The sequence below is a fragment of the Rhinatrema bivittatum genome, chromosome 8 (genome assembly GCF_901001135.1).
Source record: "Rhinatrema bivittatum chromosome 8, aRhiBiv1.1, whole genome shotgun sequence".
Taxonomy (NCBI): Eukaryota; Metazoa; Chordata; class Amphibia; order Gymnophiona; family Rhinatrematidae; genus Rhinatrema; species Rhinatrema bivittatum.
In genome coordinates, this window is record NC_042622.1 from 222334985 (window position 1) to 222354988 (window position 20004).

Genomic DNA, 20004 nt, shown 5'->3' on the forward strand with positions numbered 1-20004 from the left:
AAGGTTGCCTCAAAGGCATGATATGGCTGCCAGTTTTTCATGGATGCCGACCCATATGGAGCTTGCTGGGAGCCAAGCCATCCTCCAAGCGCCAATGGCAGCTGCTGATGTCTTCATCAGTGGGTCGAAGGATTCCTGCAGTACATAAGAAAATGCCATACTGGGTCAGACCAAGGGTCCATCAAGCCCAGCATCCTGTTTCCAACAGTGGCCAATCCAGGCCATAAGAACCTGGCAAGTACCCAAAAACTAAGTCTATTCCATGTAACCATTGCTAATGGCAGTGGCTATTCTCTAAGTGAACTTAATAGCAGGTAATGGACTTCTCCTCCAAGAACTTATCCAATCCTTTTTTAAACACAGCTATACTAACTGCACGAACCACATTCTCTGGCAACAAATTCCAGAGTTTAATTGTGCGTTGAGTAAAAAAGAACTTTCTCTGATTAGTTTTAAATGTGCCCCATGCTAACTTCATGGAGTGTCCCCTAGTCTTTCTACTATCCGAAAGAGTAAATAACCGATTCACATCTACCCGTTCTAGACCTCTCATGATTTTAAACACCTCTATCATATCCCCCCTCAGTCGTCTCTTCTCCAAGCTGAAAAGTCCTAACCTCTTTAGTCTTTCCTCATAGGGGAGTTGTTCCATTCCCCTTATCATTTTGGTAGCCCTTCTCTGTACCTTCTCCATCGCAATTATATCTTTTTTGAGATGCGGCGACCAGAATTGTACACAGTATTCAAGGTGCGGTCTCACCATGGAGCGATACAGAGGCATTATGACATTTTCCGTTTTATTCATCATTCCTTTTCTAATAATTCCCAACATTGTTTGCTTTTTTGACTGCCGCAGCACACTGAACCGACGATTTCAATGTGTTATCCACTATGACACCTAGAGCTTTCTTGGGTTGTAGCACCTAATATGGAACCCAACATCGTGTAATTATAGCATGGGTTATTTTTCCCTATATGCATCACCTTGCACTTATCCACATTAAATTTCATCTGCCATTTGGATGCCCAATTTCCAGTCTCACAAGGTCTTCCTGCAATTTATCACAATCTGCTTGTGATTTAACTACTCTGAACAATTTTGTGTCATCTGCAAATTTGATTATCTCACTCGTCGTATTTCTTTCCAGATCATTTATAAATATGTTGAACAGTAAGGGTCCCAATACAGATCCCTGAGGCACTCCACTGTCCACTCCCTTCCACTGAGAAAATTGCCCATTTAATCCTACTCTCTGTTTCCTGTCTTTTAGCCAGTTTGCAATCCACGAAAGGACATCGCCACCTATCCCATGACTTTTTACTTTTCCTAGAAGCCTCTCATGAGGAACTTTGTCAAACGCCTTCTGAAAATCCAAGTATACTATATCTACCGGTTCACCTTTATCCACATGTTTATTAACTCCTTCAAAAGAAGTGAAGCAGATTTGTGAGGCAAGACTTGCCCTGGGTAAAGCCATGCTGACTTGTTCCATTAAACCATGTCTTTCTATATGTTCTGTGATTTTGATGTTTAGAACACTTTCCACTATTTTTCCTGGCACTGAAGTCAGGCTAACCGGTCTGTAGTTTCCCGGATCGCCCCTGGAGCCCTTTTTAAATATTGGGGTTACATTTGCTATCCTCCAGTCTTCAGGTACAATGGATGATTTTAATGATAAGTTACAAATTTTTACTAATAGGTCTGAAATTTCATTTTTTAGTTCCTTCAGAACTCTGGGGTGTATACCATCCAGTCCAGGTGATTTACTACTCTTCAGTTTGTCAATCAGGCCTACCACATCTTCTAGGTTCACCGTGTTTTGATTCAGTCCAGTAGGTGGCGATCCGCTTCTTTGAGGTCTGAGAAAGTGTGCAGGTGTCGCCTAATTCAACCCTGATGAATAGTTTCAAACTTTGTACGCAATTGTATATGTACTGAATTATGTAAAATCAATGACTGACAATGCAGGAGGCCAACATCAATCCCTGAAAGACCTTCTTTCCAAAAACATCCAACAGTTGGTTGTCTTTCTCCAGTGGTATGGAGGATTGCAATCTTGCTTTTTTGGCTCTTTAGCACCGACTCTCACTATGGATTGGTGTAGTAACTGAATAACCCCATTTCCTGGTGACTTTTGCATACAGAATTTTAAATCCAGTTTCCTAACCACCAGCGTGAGGGATATAAATGTTTCCCACATCTTCATCTGGAATTTTTTTTTTTTTTAAATTTAAGTTTTATTAGAGAAATGTAATACAAAAGATACAAAACCATCAATCATCTGCATTGAAAGTACCATAAAACTATTGACAATACAATAAATACTTTCCAACAGTCTCTCTGCGTTTCTCAATTATTTCCCCCCCTCCCCCCTACATCCCTTGGGATCTCACAGGAAAAGAAAAATAAAACACAAAAATAGTTCATAGCTGCATCTGTTGCGTCCATGTTAAGTATGGAGTCCAAGTGCGCTGAAATGCCCCTAGTTGCTTCCGCCTATGCGCCGTTATCTTACTAAGAGTACATACCTTGGCCACCCGAGACTGAACCTGTATTAGTTTAGGAGCCCCCTTAGCTTTCCAGTGTAATGCAATCTCACAGCGAGCAGAGGTGACCACTAGTTTAATAAATCGATGTAATGCTGTATCTCCCTGGGTGTACTCTGAATTAAGTAAAGTTATAGTTTTATGAAATATATCCGAAAGCCACTGATCCAGACTCTTCCACAGCTAGGAGACAGCAGTACATTCCCACCACATATGATAGAAAGAGCCACGTTCCCCACAACCTCTCCAGCACCTATCTGAAGCTGTTGAATAAATTTTATGCAGCTTGGAGGGGGTATAATGCCATAGATAGAGAAGTTTAAAACTATTTTCCAAAAACAAGGCCGATATTAAGCCTTTACCACCATTATTGAATATATTATCCCAAAAATCCGCGCCCTGCGGAGATCCAAGATCTGCCTCCCAGGCGGTAATAAATGTTGGCTGTACACACATACCCTGAATGAGTAATTGATAAATTTTTGACATTAAGTTCTGTACTTTATCAGCCGACCTGCAAAAATTCTCAAATAGACATATCGGCTTGTGTTGCAGTCTGGGAAGCTGCAGACCAAGTGTGAACCCTTGGGCCGAACTACCCCAATGATAGGGCAGGTCGGGAGGCGGAGCCACAGGCAGAGGTCTTCACCCGGGAACAAGGAACCCCCCAGGAGGAGCCCGTAGGGTCCTAGAACCTTGGGACTTAGGAGCACAGTGTAAGTCTCTATAGTAGAAGAAGGCCTGGGCAGAGAGTAGGGTAAGGTAGTCCAGTAGTCTGTGGGCTAGTTGGGTCCAGCGGTGCTGGAGCAGATGGTGAACAGATACAGAGTCTCTAGCGTGCTGTGTGCTGAAGCAAGCTGTGGGCTGGAACGAAGACGAACCCAAGTCAGGCTGGCAGCCAGTTGGAGCGGAATCAGGCACGGGCAGGGTCGGTGGCAGGCGGCAGGCAGAAGCGGAGTCAGGAACAGGCTGAAGTCAATGGCAGGCGGCAGGCAGAAGCGGAGTCAGGAACAGGCTGAAGTCAATGGCAGGCGGCAGGCAGAAGCGGAGTCAGGAACAGGCTGAAGTCAATGGCAGGCGGCAGGCAGAAGCGGAGTCAGGAACAGGCTGAAGTCAATGGCAGGCGGCAGGCAGAAGCGGAGTCAGGAACAGGCTGAAGTCAAGTCAGGAACGTGGAACAAGCGAAGCGCAACTCAGAACTACTATCCAGTAGCGACCCTTGTTGCAAGGCAATGAGATGGTAACCGAACGCTGGTTAAATCGGGCTTGGGGCGTGGAGTCGTTAACCCGGGCGGGGCCAGACTTCCGGCGGCTGTGCGTCCATAGTGCGCGTGTGGCGGCAGGGAGGTGAGCCGGTAATGGCGGACGCTCTGAAGGGTCGGCAGAGCCGTGGAAGCGGCATTTCCACCACTGTAGGTAAACGCAGTGCAGAGCGGGTAGAGGGGAAGCGGTGGAGACCGCAACAGCTTGAGCAAATCCTGAGAGATATTGGAGGCTCTGGCATAGTTAATTAACTGAAGATAACGATAGAGTTCACCCTGTGGTAAGTCATGTCTGGACTGCAGTGATGCGAACTCCACCCAAGTTGAGTTCTCCCAAAGTTGACTATAATTGTATACACCTTTATCTAACCAATCTTTGAATACCTGATGTGCTTTACCCGCTAAAAAATTCCGGGAATAAAAGGGAGAAAAAAGGATAGATCCTATCTTATTCCCCACTACTTGAGACTTCCATTTATGCCAAAGTTGTAATGTACACTGAATCGGAGGAGGTAAGCCCTCCAGTTTAGGCCCAGAACTATTAGATTGCCAAAGTACATTAGTCAGCAGGAACGGCCCTATAAGTTCCTGTTCCAATATGGTCCAGGGTTTACGAGTAGTTGTTCTGTGCCAGTCAGCTACAGCTCGTAATTGAGCCGCAACGTAATATCGTAAGAGGTTTGGTACAGCGAGACCCCCCTTTACCCTGGGTTGATACAGGACCTTTTGAGCCACCCTGGGGTGCTTCCCCCGCCACAAGAATTTCATAATCCTACGTTGCCATTTGAGCAGCGTCGCAGCAGGTATCGTGCAAGGAATGGTTTGGAATAGATAGCTAAGCCTGGGCAGAATATTCATTTTAAAGGTAGCGATACGGCCCAGCCATGAGATGTGGTATCTATTCCACTCTTCCATCTCCCTATATAATTTTGTGAGAAGAGGTGGATAATTAAGACTGAAAATATCCTTATGAGCCCCTATATATATACCAAGGTATTTAATTTTCTCTTTTGCCCACTTAAAGGCAAAATGAGCTTTCAGGTCTCTTTCATGCTCCTCCTGTAGGGTAATATTTAAAATTTCAGTTTTATCCCAATTAATTGAGTACCCGGACACTTGACTATAAGATTTGATAATATCTACCACTGCTGGCAAAGATTGCATAGGGTCCATTAGGGTCAGAATAACATCATCAGCAAACATAGCCAACTTAGAGGAGTATGATCCCACACGAACACCCATAACGTCACTGGAGTTCCGAATCTTTTGGGCCAGAGGTTCAATAAACAAGGCAAAGAATAACGGTGAGAGCGGGCATCCCTGCCAAGTGCCTCGCTCTACTATAAAGAACGGGGAATAGCCCCCATTTACCTTAATACAGGCCCGCGGCTTGTCATATAATTTTTGGATCCAATTAATAAAAAAAATTCCCAAAACCCATTGTTCGCAATACTTGAAATAAAAAGGGCCAATGTACCAAATCAAAAGCTTTTTCCGCGTCCATGGCCATAAAAAGAAAAGGAATATTGTGGCGTTTTACCCACTATAGGGAGTTCAATAACTTCCGAACATTATCGGACGCCATTCGGCCCGGTATAAAACCGGCCTGATCCGGGTGAATAAGCTGTGCTATATAACCATTAAGCCTATTTGCCAATACTTTAGCAAGAAGCTTAAGGTCGATATTCAACAATGATATAGGCCTATAGGATCCACACTTAGTGGGGTCCCTCCCCGGCTTAGCGAGTACCATTATACCAGCCACATTGGAATTGGGATTCAGGGCTCCCTCTGTCCGTAGTGCATTAAACATGTCCGTGAGTGGAGTAGTTAAATCACCGACAAAGCACTGATAAAACCTGGCCATAAAACCATCGAGCCCCGGTGATTTGTTAGCTTTAAGCTGCTTAATGGCATATAACACTTCAGCTTCCGAGATTTCTTTATCAAGCATAACGCTGGCTGATTCTGATAAGGTGGATAAGAGAGTGCCCTGCAAAAAGGACTGGATTTCCCGGGAATCTATATCTTTATTATGCGAATAGAGCCCAGAATAGAATTGCAGGAAGCGTTCGCGAATAGCATCATTAGAGGTAAGCATATTACCATGGTCGTCTGAAATGTTTGTAATAATATTTTGTAATAGTTTAGCTCGCAACTTATTCGCAAGCAATTTCCCAGCTTTATTGCCCCCCTCGAAATATACTTGGTCTGCTTGCTCCAGCTCATGCGCAATCTTAGCCGCGTCCAGCGCCCCAATTTGTGATCTACAATCATCTAAAGCCACCCGTAAAGCCGCAGTAGGGGCTTGCTTATGTCTCTGCTCTAACTCCAACAATTTGTCAGTTAAGAATTTATGCTCTCGCATGTCCATTTTTTTAACAAAGGTAGCCCGGGCTATAAATGTCCCCCTAATAACTGCTTTCAAGCAGTCCCAAAAGATTACAGGTGATAGGCCAGGGGTCTTATTATGGGTGATATAGTCTGCTAAAACCTGACGACACTGAGCCACGAAAGGTTCACTATCAAGTAGACTATCATTTAATCGCCAAAAACGTTGGCCCTTATCATATTTGGGAAAGGATATTTCGGCCCACACCGGTGCGTGATCAGACCATGTGATCGGCTCAATAGCTCCTTTACGCACATTATGGAGCACCCCCTTATCCACAAAAATATAGTCTATCCTCGAATAGATATTGTGTGGGTTTGAGAAAAAAGTGTAATCCTTCAGATTGGGATGTAAGAATCGCCACGCATCCACCAACTGAAATTGTGCTAAGAACGTAAGTAGGCTATTACGATCTCTTTTCGAGGTAGAACACCTCCCCCCAGACGAATCAAGGACAGGGTCTAAGGGCAAATTGCAATCACCCATCACAACGAGTTTGTTTATTTATACGTTTTTATATACCGAAGTATTGGCAGGGGCCTTCACTCCGGTTTACATTTATAACAACGCTATACATTGAAGTCAGATGAACAGCTTTAACAGAGTTAAAGTTATAAAGAATATATACACACACTTGTTAAAGGTCTAAGTATGTCAGAACTGTTAGAAACATAGACATATTTTAACATGTTTACAAGTTGACCTTCTTTTTTCGATTGGACCAACTCTGCCAACGCATCAAAGAATTTGAATTGTTGTACATTGTACATTAAGTAGTGTGTACTTTTCCCCTGCAATGTTAAGGATAAGCATGAGATATCTACCCAGAGGGTCAGCAACACATTCAAGTAACTCAAATGCAAAGTCTTTTTGAAATAAAATCCCCACTCCTGCGTATTTGGCAAGTTTGGAGCTTGGCGCCCAGTACTAGTGAGGATAAAGATCAGAACGCATTAAATGTTCATAGCGCCTCTTTAAATGAGTCTCTTGTATAAAAGCAATGGCTATACCAGCTCTCTGCAGATCTTTATAGAGTAATTTACGCTTGCGGGGCGTATTTAGCCCTTTAACATTAAAGGACATTACTTTAAACATAGCCATCTAGGTAAGTAAGGTTGAGGAAAGGATGCCACAGATGTAAAGGGCTAGAAAAAAGAGGAACAGATATAAGTCCCCCTATCAGAAAGCATACAATTAGACTCATTTCAACTTGGAGCTCAGCACCCAATGAACCTTTAAACAGAAAGCATGGTAAATCTCTCTTTTATATATGAGATCCTCTATATGCCCCACTCCCACCCCCCTCCCCCATAGGAACCACAATCAGCTCTTGGGTTCCCCCACCAAACACGGGTGAATGAAGACAGCTTTCCAGTCGCTATCCCACTCGGTAGCATCAGCATGATATAAAAAAAGATAACATGTAACCAAACCTTCCACTTCTACTAGGCAGCACGGTAAAAAGAACAGAACCAAACTGCAAAACAAACACTAGTTCAAGTAGGGGCTCCTTGTGCTATTTCTGGGTCAGGGGTTCTCCTCAGTCTCTTCCCCCCCCCCCCCCCCCCTTCCCATCCGTTGCCAACGAGGCTCCTCTCTGCGGTCAGCACGTGGTGAGGAAGATGGCTGCAAATCCGCCACGCTATATCCAAGGTCCTTAAGGATTCCTGCTGCTTCATGTACAGATTGTGCCTTTTATGTTTTCCCTTGCAAGGTAAAGCTGATGCCAAAAGGAAAAAGCCAGCAGTATCTGACGTTTTCTTTGATCAGGATAGTAGTAATGGGTCTCATATCTTGGCGTTTTTTAATAGTAGTAGGAGAGATGTCAGCATAGATTTGTACGTCATGTCCCTTCAGCTGCAGTTTCCCCCTCTGCCGTGCCAATGCTAAAATCTTCTCTTTCACAGGGAAGTCATGAAAGCAGGCTATCACATCTTTAGATTTATTAGGAGCCCGCTGCCCCATCACTCTATGAGCCCGTTCAAGCTTTACCTTTAGGGACTCTCCGGGGCTATCATTAACTTTGTCTGTTCCTTGTTGTAATAAGTCTGTGCACAGCATAGTAATGACTTGCATGCAATCAGCAAACTCTGGAGACTCAGGTATGACCCGAAAGCGAAGATTGGACCTCCTGTTCCTGTTTTCTAAGTCTTCCAGCTTAGAAGAGAGCTGCAGGATTTCATTAGCCATTTCCTTATGACTATGCTGTAGAGTGCACTGAAAATGCACAGCTATATGCTCCATTTACTTTAACCTGAGCTTGAGGGACATAAGAACATGCCATGCTGGGTCAGACCAAGGGTCCATCAAGCCCAGCATCCTGTTTCCAACAGAGGCCAAACCAGGCCACAAGAACCTGGCAATTACCCAAACTCTGGTCCATCAAGCTAGGTTGAGAGAACATTGCACAAATCTCATCTTTGGGTGAGTTTCCTCACTCCGAAGGTCATCAAATCTTCAGAAGAGAGCACTGTTCTGTTCATTCGTCACACTCTGCATTTCAAAGTGGCCCCTAACCCGTACACTAATACCTACACCTCACCTCGAGTAACCAGGTGGGCTTCATATAGGGGTATAAATACCTACCTAGTATGAGGGCATTATGGCTAGGTAGTCTCTCTCTCTCTCTCTCTCTCTCTCTCTCTCTCTCTCTCACAGTACTTGTTTTATTGTCTGCTCAAACTTTTAATATTACTTATCTGTTTCCAACAAAAGGTTAATTGGAAATGAATTTGTGTGTGTGCTCTCCTTCCTGTAATAAACCATTGAGTTCAAATATTTCACTTCACCCACGCCTCTAATATTTAAAATAAAATTTCTAATTTGCAACTGCTAGTCATGAGGTTTTTTTTAAACTCTAGCAAACGTTAAACAAATGACATGTCCTTTGAAGCTGGATGATTTTTGGCATGGGTTTAATTTGCAGTAAAGGAAAGCTATACCTCAGCATCCCCTGTGACACCAGAAAGTCAGACGATGTTTCCTCTCACCTGTTTTCCAAGCCTGGAGACTTTTATCATTTTACATATTATGCCAACATAATAGACACTACCGGTCTACCGACCTTCATTGTCTTATACTTAATCATTTGGCAAAAATCAAAACTTTTTTTATCATTTTTAAATTGCATATAGAACTTATCTCATCTTAGTGTCACAAACACAAGTCCCATAATGTTTATGTAAATTAGTAATAATCTGGCTTTATGTATGTAGGGAGTTTTCTCTTTGGACTGACTTATCATTTAACATCCTGTTCTTTTTGACCACAGAATCAAATACCAAAGATAGATATTTTTTTTTCCCATTGAGTGAAGTTCCAGGCCAGCTGTGTTACTTGCTTTTCTATTATTTCCATCTGGCCTCTAGCAGGAGTAACACACAGCTCCCAGCCACTCGTGATTTTCCGAGTGTTCAGGCTTACAGGCAGTCACTCTTAGCATGAAATAGATTGAGTCATTTGCTTAGGAGAGGAAGGAAAGTTGTTGCTGCAGGGAATATCTGAGTGCACTATAGCCTCACAAATGGTCCACTATTTTATAGCTGTAATGCATAAATAATCAACATGAATATGCAGCATTCCTAGCTCTTGCTAGCCAAGGGAGCAGAAGACTTGGGCAAGGTCCTTCAGAAAGCAATGCCCAAGATTATCATTGGACTGGCTCCAAGTCAAATAATCTTTTCTTGCAGCACAAAACTTGGCAGATAAACAAGCTGGGCCATACGGTCTTTTTCTGTTGTCATATTCATAGGTTTCTAATATCAGTTCTGCAGAGTTGAGGCCAATGAGTGCTAGTCAGTGACAGATTTAGGATTTTGGCATCCCTAGGCACTGTTGGTGTTGCCCCCCTGTTACCTTGTCTCCCACTTCCCTCCCTCCCCCCCCACCCACCAACGTTGGACAACAGGGAGCAGAAGGTGAGAGTGCCCTAGTTTCCTGTGGCAAAAATTTAAAAATTCGGAAGGAAATGGGGAAAACATTTCCATCGTTTATATTACATTATACAAATAAAGTCCTTTTATGCTATAATTACTAGTATAATTTATTTTATGTTTATTGGGTGATGAAAAGTGATCTCAGGTATCAGTACAGAGAGGAGACCTCAGGGATAGGGAGAGAGGAGGATCAGGAATAGGGCAAGGAGAAGGGGGGGGGGGGGGAGTATGAGAAGGAAAGAACTAGGGATGGGGAGAAGTGAGAAGATTAGGAAGCTGAGATGGAGAAGAAGAGGGAAAAAGAGGGAGGTTATTGGATTGGGAAGGGGAGTTGTGAGTAGGAAGGGTGGGGGAGTGGGTTCCAGAAGGGAGAGGTAGGAGGGGAGGAAGGGAGGTTCGAGGGTCTGGATAACAGAATGTGAGTTGCAGTGGGTAGGGAGAAGAGGGAGGTGTCCCTACCATGCTCGTGTCCTGCTTCTCCTTGCCTCCCACCCAGAATGGCATACAGATACATTTGGCACCAATCCCTTCTCTCTCACACACACAAGCACTGCCCTCCTACCCTTGTTCCCCTCTCACACACAGACATACGCCCTCCCCCCCACCCCCTCCCAGCTGATACCCCTCTCATTCCACCCTCCAGTGATCTCTACTCAGCCCCTCCTAATCTCCCCAGAATGATCCCCTTTTGTTCCTGTCTGCTACAGGCTGTCCTGTTCCCTGAATGCTGCCTGGAGGAAACAGAGGGCTGTTCTCTGCTCAAGGAGGTTCAGCCCAGATGAAAGGGAACAAATCTTCAGCCAGCCTGCTGCCCCTCACCCAGATGGCCTAATGTGCCTATTGACAAATCCAGGCCTGGTGCTAGTTTTTTGTTTTTTTTGGTTTTTTTTTGGGGGGGGGTTCTTGAGTCTGTACTGGCAGATGTGCTGCACTGGTATCTCAATATGTGATCTGACAACATCAACAAACTAAAACTAACTTGAAACCTTTCTAACCCAACACAAAAAGTGAGATTAGAAATAAATAATTTTAAGACACATCCTAAACATCTGTCTGCATCTAAGCTTCACCCCTTTCTGAATTTTCAGTGGAAAGACTTCACACTTCTTTCAAATAATAATTGCTAGCAATACGATACATCTGACATTTCCAGAGATAGGTGTGAATTAATTTTTTTTTCAAAGGAATTGCTTAATTTTATATTAGGTTTCTGTCTCCCATTTTCTCTTACCATCATTACTGACTTCTCTTTTTTTTTTTTTTTATATGTGTACAGTAAATTCTGTTCATTTAAAATTGAAAGGTAATGACGAGCAGAAATACTTGAAAAATGCATGAGGGTTAAATGGGAAACTGGTTAGATATTGTACTAGCCAGAGGGTGTGTAAATATGGTGACTGTTTCATTCTTTAAGGGTATGGTAGTATTGATCCACGGGGAGTTTGCAAGCAGCTCCTGTCCTATTCAGTTGAAGCTGCGTTTCCTACTAGGAACCACAGAGGATCTGGGCAGAAGGCAACACAATGCCTAGAGCTAGGAGGGGGGGATATGCAGCATCTTGAATTGTTAATGAGTGCTGTTTGGGCACAATTTGTCTGATGGCCTGTAATCTGCACATTTGTTTTGGTTTTTTTTCCAGGGAGAGTCACTGTGGATGATCATATAAGAGTGATGAGTGGTACAAAAGCTGTCTTCACGGTTCCAGCTCTGGAAGCGTAAACCTCAGTCACAACACTTATTTTGGAAATGGTTTAGAAGAACTGCTTTTATGTAAGCTACCATTATTCTGTTTCATCCAAGGCCAGCCTTTCGGTGGGACGAATTAGGCAAGTCACCTGGGATGTAGCAAGATGAGGCACCACTGACATTGGCAATTGGATTGGTCAGCCAGTGGGCCAGACAGCGGTAGTGCTGGCTGGAATGTAGCCCCGATGTAGGAGAGCAAGTCAGCCCAGCTGCCAGCACTGGAGTTGCTGCTGGCTTATGCGCCCCCTGCACCTTTAAGAGGGCAGACTTGGAGAAAACTCAGTGGTGCTAAGAGAGTGCAGGCCGTGAGTGGGGAGCGGGCACAATGCCGCAGACCCCAATCCAGGACAGGAGGAGTGCTGGGCATGAGTGAGGAGGAGCTGGGTGGGCAGGAAAAGTAGCAAGCCAGGAGGAGGGCCACCAGTGAGGAGGAGGAGCACCAAGGCAAGAGCATGGAGGCATTGCCTAGTGGTTGGAGCAGTGGGCTGTGAGCCAGGGAAGTCAGGGTTCAAATCTCAGTGCTGCTTCTTGGGCAAATCACTTTACTCTCTATTGCCTCAAGTACAAATTTAAGGCCTTATTTACCAAGCATTTTTCTCACAGACACACAGGCCAATGCAATACTGACGCCCTAAAAACTTGCGTCCAAACTGGACAAACATTTTTTTTAACGCACGCACAATCACCTCTCCTGGGTGCCCGATGCAATAGGCAAATGAGCTGCCATGCTAAAAAGGACGCGGTAGGGATAAATTGTGCATCCCTGGCGCGTCCATGACATCAGGCGCCCAGGAGAAGTGGCTCTGCGCCGGTTAGGAAAATAGGACGTTTGTAAAATCGCGCATCTGTTTTCCTAACCTGACCACCGGCAAGACTTTTTTTTCTTTTTTCACATTGCTGCTTTCTGTGGCTCCTCCGACTTAATATCGCCACAATATTAAGTCAGAGGAACCACAGAAAAGCAGTATTTTCTGCTTTTCTGTAAACTTTTGGGGTTCCTCAAGATTTAATGCCAGCTCTGGGGTTGGCGTTAATTTTTTAGGGTAAAAATGTGCACATCAGGCGCACATTTACTTTTTCCATAAGGGAGCACTAGCTAATAGCTTCATCACCATGGCATTTACATGTGATGAGCGCTATGGGTTGATTGCATAAGGGGTTATGGACGTGCGTCCAACCGCAGGTTAAACCGTGCGCTAGCCTGAGTGGCACGGTATTGCATCCGCCTGAGAGAGTGGGAGGAAAGTCCTTTAGATTGTAAATTCTCTAGGTTTATAGTAAAATACCTCACAGTATCTGACTGTAATCTGCTTTGAAGTGCCAAAATGTGGAATATAAATCTAATAAATATGGAGAAGTAGTAGCCAGCTCAGCAGGTGCCGACTGCAGACGAGGAGGCATGGGCAGCCAGGCCTGGGCAGGTAGATGTGGCAGTCAGCCATGGGCTGCAAGCAAACAGCCAGAGGTAGCAAGCAATTAGGAGAAGGAGAAGAGTCCTGGATCAGTCCGCTAACATGGGCAGAAGGAGGAAAAGCCATCAGGTAGAGGTAGGAGTGAGGGGCCCAAAGATTGTGGGAAGCCTGCAAAGCCAGCCCCATCCCCGAGAGCAAGAGAGTGAATGCTTTGATGGAGGGCAGGGATGGGGATGGGGAAAGGAGGGGGAGAGTGCCTGGAAAGTTAGGGGAGCAGGGGAAGGAGAAGGAAGTGCCTGGAAGGAGAGATGGGAGAGAATGAAGAGAGGGAGAGAGAGGGGAAAAAAATGCCTTCAGAGGGGGGAGACGGAAGAAGAATGTCTGAAGGGTGAGAGAATGTCTGGCGGGAAGGGGGGAGAGAAGGGGGGTGGGAGTATCTAGAAAGAGGGGAGAGAATGTCTGGAGGGAAGGAAAAGCAAGGAAGAATGCCTGCAGGAGGGAGAGAAGAGGGAAAAAAATGGCTGGAGAAGGGAGACGCACCTGTGACAAGTTTTGTCCTAGAGCCAGTTCCAGCAGATAATGCAAGACTGAGTGTGTGGTAACAGGGGGGGGGCAGACCACAACTCTGCAGCTTTTCAGTACAGGCAGGAACTTTTCATGGGAAGCTACTGACCAGTGATGATTTTCTGCCAGGTCACCAACCCAGAACATTTTTTAACTTTGCTTCCTGTTCCCCATTGGGAAAAAGTGGAAGGTAGAGGCTGCTGTTGAACCAGAGCCGGTACCTTTTTTACTTAGAAAATTACCTCTGATGATGTTTGTTTAATTATTCATCTGCCTAGGTGAGTTGGAGGAGGTAATGTGAAACCAGCTTATAGTTTTGTGTTGGCTATTTCTTCATGGGTGTGGGTCATTATATATATAGATATATATATATATACACACAAGGCTCTGACTGCAGTAAGATAGAGTCAACCTGTTTCATCCCATATAAACTGATTTCTCACATATTCAGTTTCAGCTTTGATATGCAGGATATCAGGTAGCTACCATTTTCCTGACTGAGCATTACAGTGTTGACATGGTTTTTTGCTGGGTGCCGACTTTCCTGGCTCTCATCAGCCTTTGTTACCTTTTCAGAGACCCAGTAAATCTTAACTTACCAGTAGTGAATTAACAGCATGGGCAAACTTTACAGTATCATAAGTAGCTCTTTAAAAAGAGATCCAAGGCAGAAATAGTATTGAATCAGAGAAATACAATTGTTGGTAATTTATTATAAAAGCAGGTTTGTTCGTTGAGATTTTATAATTCAGTGGGGATTGCTTCCTAATTACAATACATTAAATCTGAATGACACGAGGCCTGCAGCTTGGAGATGGATTTATTGTGTTTTTGAAGGTTTTATTACTGAACAACCACAGAAACACAATTTATTCTTTTCCCGTTGGAGTTTTGGGAAATAATTTCAGCTATTACAGCACAGGGGGAAAAAAAATGAAGTTAGTCCCTGCGGGACAGCATCAGACTGGAGAGAAGGAAAACAAGAACCAGAGAAAGGCAGAAAGGATAGGAGAGGCCTAAGGTTCTGCTTTGCCCGATGAGCCTCACTCACTCAGGTGTGGTAGGGGTTCACGTCACCGAATGGACAAGATGGCACTGTGAGCTGAAGGCCACTGCCAATCACTCGTATCCCCCCCGGACTCACTGAAAAATGAAACCCATGCTATAGTGACAGAAGTCAGAGGACCTCCCATCCAGCTGTTGCCTCGTAAAACCTAAGACTTGCAGATGCCGCCCTGCCGCCTCAAAGGCATTCCACTAACATCTGCTTAGTTCACGTATGAAAAAGTATCTGGGGCATGAAATCCCTATTTGGTGGCAACAGAACAGTAAACGTAAGATGTAGGACAGTGGCTTACAGCAGCTTAGCCAGAGCTGCCTGTCTTCTTCTTTCCGTGTAGTAACTCTGTGCATGAAAAGAGGGATTTTAAGCAGTGAGCTGCTCAGATATGACTCGGAGATCATAGTGCATTAATACAGGAAATGTAAAGGCCTGTGTATATAATAGTGAACATCGTGGGGCCTTCTTCTGCTAATCATTTCCCCTAATGATAACAATATACTAGCCATCAATACTAACATACCTCTAGTAAATCAAGTGAGAGACCTTGGAGCCTTCGTAGACTCCAGAATGAATTTTAAAAAATTCATCAACACCACCACCAAAGGCTTTTACAAACTACAGGTATTAAAACAACTAAGACCTCTCCTTCACTTTCATGACTACCGTTCGGTCCTTCAAGCCATACTATTCTCAAAGATAGACTATTGTAATGCGCTTTTACTTGGTCTCCCGGCCTCTTCTACCAAACCTCTTCAAATGCTGCAAAACGCCGCAGCCAGGATCCTCACAAACTCCCGCCGCATGGACCACATCACCCCGATTCTAAAAATACTTCACTGGCTACCCATTCGCTACAGAATTCTCTTCAAGACACTTACTATTATCCACAAAACCTTATTTCAAGAATCCTCGCTCCAACTTACCATACCCCTCAAACCACACTCCTCTGCAAGACCCACCAGATCTGCATACAGAGATTCCCTCCAAGTTCCCCCCAAAAAATCCATTTTTCACAACTCTATTGAAAAACGGGCACTATCAACTGCTGGACCGCTTCACTGGAACTCCCTCCCGCCAGATCTCCGCCAGGAACATTGCCATATCACGTTCAGAAAAAAATTAAAAACTTGGCTATTCGCCCAAGCTTACCCCTAAAAAAGCCTCAGGGTCACCCACACAGTCTCTTACCTCACGGATGCGTCCATTTCCGCAACTCAAAGGAACTGTTGCCCGACTAATTGCACTATCTTATAACTTGCTTAATTTCATATACACTATGTAAATTTGTAAATTTGCTTAATTTCATATATACTAGGTAAATCTGTACATAATTCTTATCCTGTAAGCACCCTCTCCTCCTTTGCCCTTCTCTCCAGTTAGAATTTGTTTAACTTATTTTTTCTCTAACAGCCTAGTTCTACATTCCCTGTTATAATGTAACTTTTTGTTCTTCTTGTTGTTGTTGTTTGCTCTGTTAACTGGTTACCCCTAGTTTACTGTAAACCGGTCCGATAAGACCTGGTCTTGAGCATCGGTATATTAAAAGAATTTAAATAAATAATAAAGAACAGTCTAAATGCTCGTCGGGAACCACAAATCAAAGCCGAGCACTTCTGACATTAAAAAGTCTTCTGGAGTCAAATTAATAAAGTATTTCAGAATTTGGGAGCGTTGAAAAAAAGAATTAAAAGAAAACCAGACAAATTTACAGCTGCAGACAGTCCAGCATGATGTAAGTGACTTTTGCATGAAATCTTAAAGAAGTAAGCAGGTTTCATGTACAAGGTGATGAGTGCACGTACTTGACAGATATCGTCCCAATGATCTAAGTATTCTGCTATAATTGGTAAACACTTTAAAACTGCTTTTTTTTCTGTTTGGCAGTTTCTTCCTGTTTCTTTGGATTGAATTGGAAGCCCAAGCTTGCCTTTACTAGGGCTATGGCACCACGAGCCTTCATTCTCAGCTACCCAGAGAGATTTTATTTATTTTGAAATATTTATTATCCACCCTTTCTACATTCAAGGAAGGGCACAAAAAACATACATAATAAAACAGATTAAAACAAACAAAACATGATATCAAATCAATCACAACAACACTAATTACATCAGAAAGCATTAAAAGGCGCACATGATGGGAGTGCTCGAGAGCTTAGATGGAATATGCCTTTTGAAACAGGTTTCCAGAGCTTTCCTGAAAAATTTTGGTTCTATAATTAATCTTATCTCCTTTGGAAGAGAGTCCCAAAGGAGAGGGCCAGCAGTGGAAAAGGCAGGCTCTCTAGTTTCTTCCAAGTGGACTGCTCTTGGTGAGGGAACCTCCAGTAGTCCTTGCTTCGAGGATCATAATGTTCTAGTGGGAGTGTGGATATTCAACCCAGTTGCAATCCATGGTGATGAAATATTGTGCAGAAGAACATGAATGGTTGAGAGCAAGTTTATATTGAATTCGATTAAAAATCAGAAGCCAGTGTAGTGCCTGTAAAACAGGAGAAATGTGGTCACATATCGGGATTCCAGTTAGCAACCTAGCTGCAGAATTTTAAATGATCTGTAAAAGACATTCCCTGTACGTACCCGGATCAGTCCAGACTGTGGGTTATGTCCCCCTTCCAGCAGATGGAATCAGAGCAAAAACTGAAAGGCACCCTCTCATCAGCTGGTGTGCCCCTCTGTATCCCTTCAGTATTTCCTCTGACTCCAGCAGATGAGTCTCACCTAACGTTCTCCCTTCTAGTTTGAGAGAATAGATTGACTTTTGATTATTTCTTTCTTCTCATTTGGATGGATCAGGTTTAAAAAAAAAATAAAATAAAAAGAATATTAGAGAAAGTAGTTTTTTTGTTCTGAGGAAGGTTGTTTTCCTTTAAGTTCCTCCTCAGAGCTTACTGCAGCGACAGCTTACAGACTGATCTGTCAGTGCTGTTTATCTTGCTAATTCTCTCTTATTTAACTTTTGGGGTAAGTTCAATGTGATTTTTTTCTTGGAGGTTTTGCTACCTATCAGGGGTGCACGTTGGTGGTCCAACCTCTCCTCCCCGCTCGCAAGACCCACTGCACTGAGAAGCTGATTCCCTCGGGGCAACACAGACAGAGATGCGACATTCCTCTGTCTTACAAAAAAAAAAAAAAGTAGAAGGGGATTTTGATTTTCCTCAGAGGGTCAGTGCTTTCTAAAAGAGAGAGAGCCTTCCATTCGCTTTTCTCAGCGATGGTCAGGATTCGGGGGTGACTTTAGGTTTTGGAGACTTACCTAATTTCCCCCCATGCTGCGGCTGACCTGATGTGGCGCTTGTGGAGAGCTTGGATCGTGGCTCTCCCAGTCAGGGCTCTGTACCAGGTGCCTCCTCGGCGGGGAAGGGCCCACGAGTCCAGGGGCACGCCCTTCTGCTCGCGGCCATGCACACCTGACTGCAGGGAGGCCGGCCTTGTTCCCGGGCAATGCGTGAACAACTGCCATTTTGTCATCGGGGAAGCTTGCTCCACCGTAGCCAGACGCTGCGGCAGACCTCGGCTGTTCGCCCTCCCCACCGATTCTTACCCCAGTCCACCTCCCAGATACGGAGCCACCTCCGAGGGACCCCCTGGGCCCCTGCTTGAGCCTTTTTCGGCAGAATTTATCATTTTGATGCATAATGCATATCTGGCTAGACAGAGTCAGCAGCAGGACCCAGCGTTCGCCCCCCGACTGGGGGATACTCTAGCTACCCCAGCCCCAGAGGTTCCTCTGGGTGTTACAGGAACAGCACTGTCCCAGGGGCCAGGAGGATTACTGCTCCAAGGGCCAGGAGGCTCTCAGGGGCCCTCACGTGTCAGAGGTGGTCTCGCCTTCTGTCACACCGGACCCGACCCGTCCTCAGGACCCTGATCTGGATGATCAGATGCCCTATTCGCAACTGGAGGGAGATATCCGCGAGTTCTGCGGCTTTTTCAGAGGGATGAATTGGACCCCCTTATTCCGCATGTCTTGGCCGAATTGGATATTGACCCCTCTTCAAGGGCCCCCAGGCCTCAGACGGCAGATAAGAAGGGGGACTCCATCCTGGCAGGCCTTCGCCCTCCAGCCAGAACTTTTCCGTCTCATCCGATGATCCTGGAATTACTCTCCCGGGAGTGAGAGGCTCCGGAGGCATCTCATCGAGTAGGCAGAGCGATGAACAAGCATTACCCACTTCCGGAGGACTTCCTAGAACTTCTCAAGGTTCCGAAGGTGGATGCATCTATGTCTGCGGTTACGAAGAGGACAACCATGGGCGCCGCCTTGCGGGATGTACAGGACAGGAAGCTGGAAGTTTACTTGAAGAGAGTTTTTGAAGTCTCTTCTTTGGGTGTCAGAGCGGCGGTTTGTAGCTCTCTTATGCAGAGAGCGGGTCTGAGATGGGTCCAACAGCTATTGGGTGCTCAGCAGCTACCTCCAGACGAGGCGCAACAGGCAGAATGCCTGGAGGCTGTAATAGCTTATGGGGCGGACGTGCTGTATGATCTCCTCCGAGTGCTAGCCAGGTCCATGGTTTCAGTGGTATCGGCTAGACGTCTCCTCTGGCTACGCAATTGGTCGGCGGATACTTCTTCCAAGTCCAGCTTGGTTCCCTACCTTTTAAAGGGAAATTGCTGTTTGGGGAAGATCTGGACCAGATGATTAAATCCTTAGGGGAAAATAAGGTACATAAGCTACTGGAGGATCGTCGTCGGAGTGCCAGAACATTCAGCTCCACCCGGACTCGGTTCCAAGGTCAGCGGTGGTTTAGACAGTCCAGACCGGTGAATCAGAGGCCACCCTCATCCCGGTCGCAATCCTGGTCTCATTCCTTTCGTGGCTGAAGACCAGCTCGGGATACCCTCTCTCAGGGAGCAACGTCCAAACCTTCCCAATGAAGTCTTGCCGGCCCACTCTTCGATTCCCAAGATAGGAGGATGTCTGTCTCTTTTCCTCGAAGAATGGGTCAAGATTACATCAGACCAATGGGTCCTGGATATTCTAAGAGACGGCTACACTTTAGAATTTGCTCGACCCCTTAGAGACAGGTTTGTCTTCTCTCCCTGCGGTCCTCTGAAGAAGCAGGGGATAGTACGCCAGACGC

The 20004-nt window shown here is 45.0% G+C and overlaps 1 protein-coding gene across 6 annotated transcripts in view; it reads left to right on the forward strand.

Annotated features, from left to right (window-relative positions):
* The window catches only part of LOC115097983 (granulocyte colony-stimulating factor receptor-like), a 151307-nt gene that overhangs the window by 28226 nt on the left and 103077 nt on the right, over window positions 1-20004 (forward strand). For 5 of the 6 annotated variants that reach the window (XM_029614208.1, XM_029614209.1, XM_029614213.1 and 2 more), the window contains exon 2: window positions 11776-11906. The exons of the other annotated variant lie outside the window; for it this stretch is intronic. In XM_029614208.1, the coding sequence (XP_029470068.1) occupies window positions 11905-11906 (2 nt within the window). In that variant the 5' untranslated portion in view covers window positions 11776-11904. The remainder of the gene's footprint in view (window positions 1-11775; window positions 11907-20004) is intronic. 6 annotated transcript variants of the gene reach the window in all.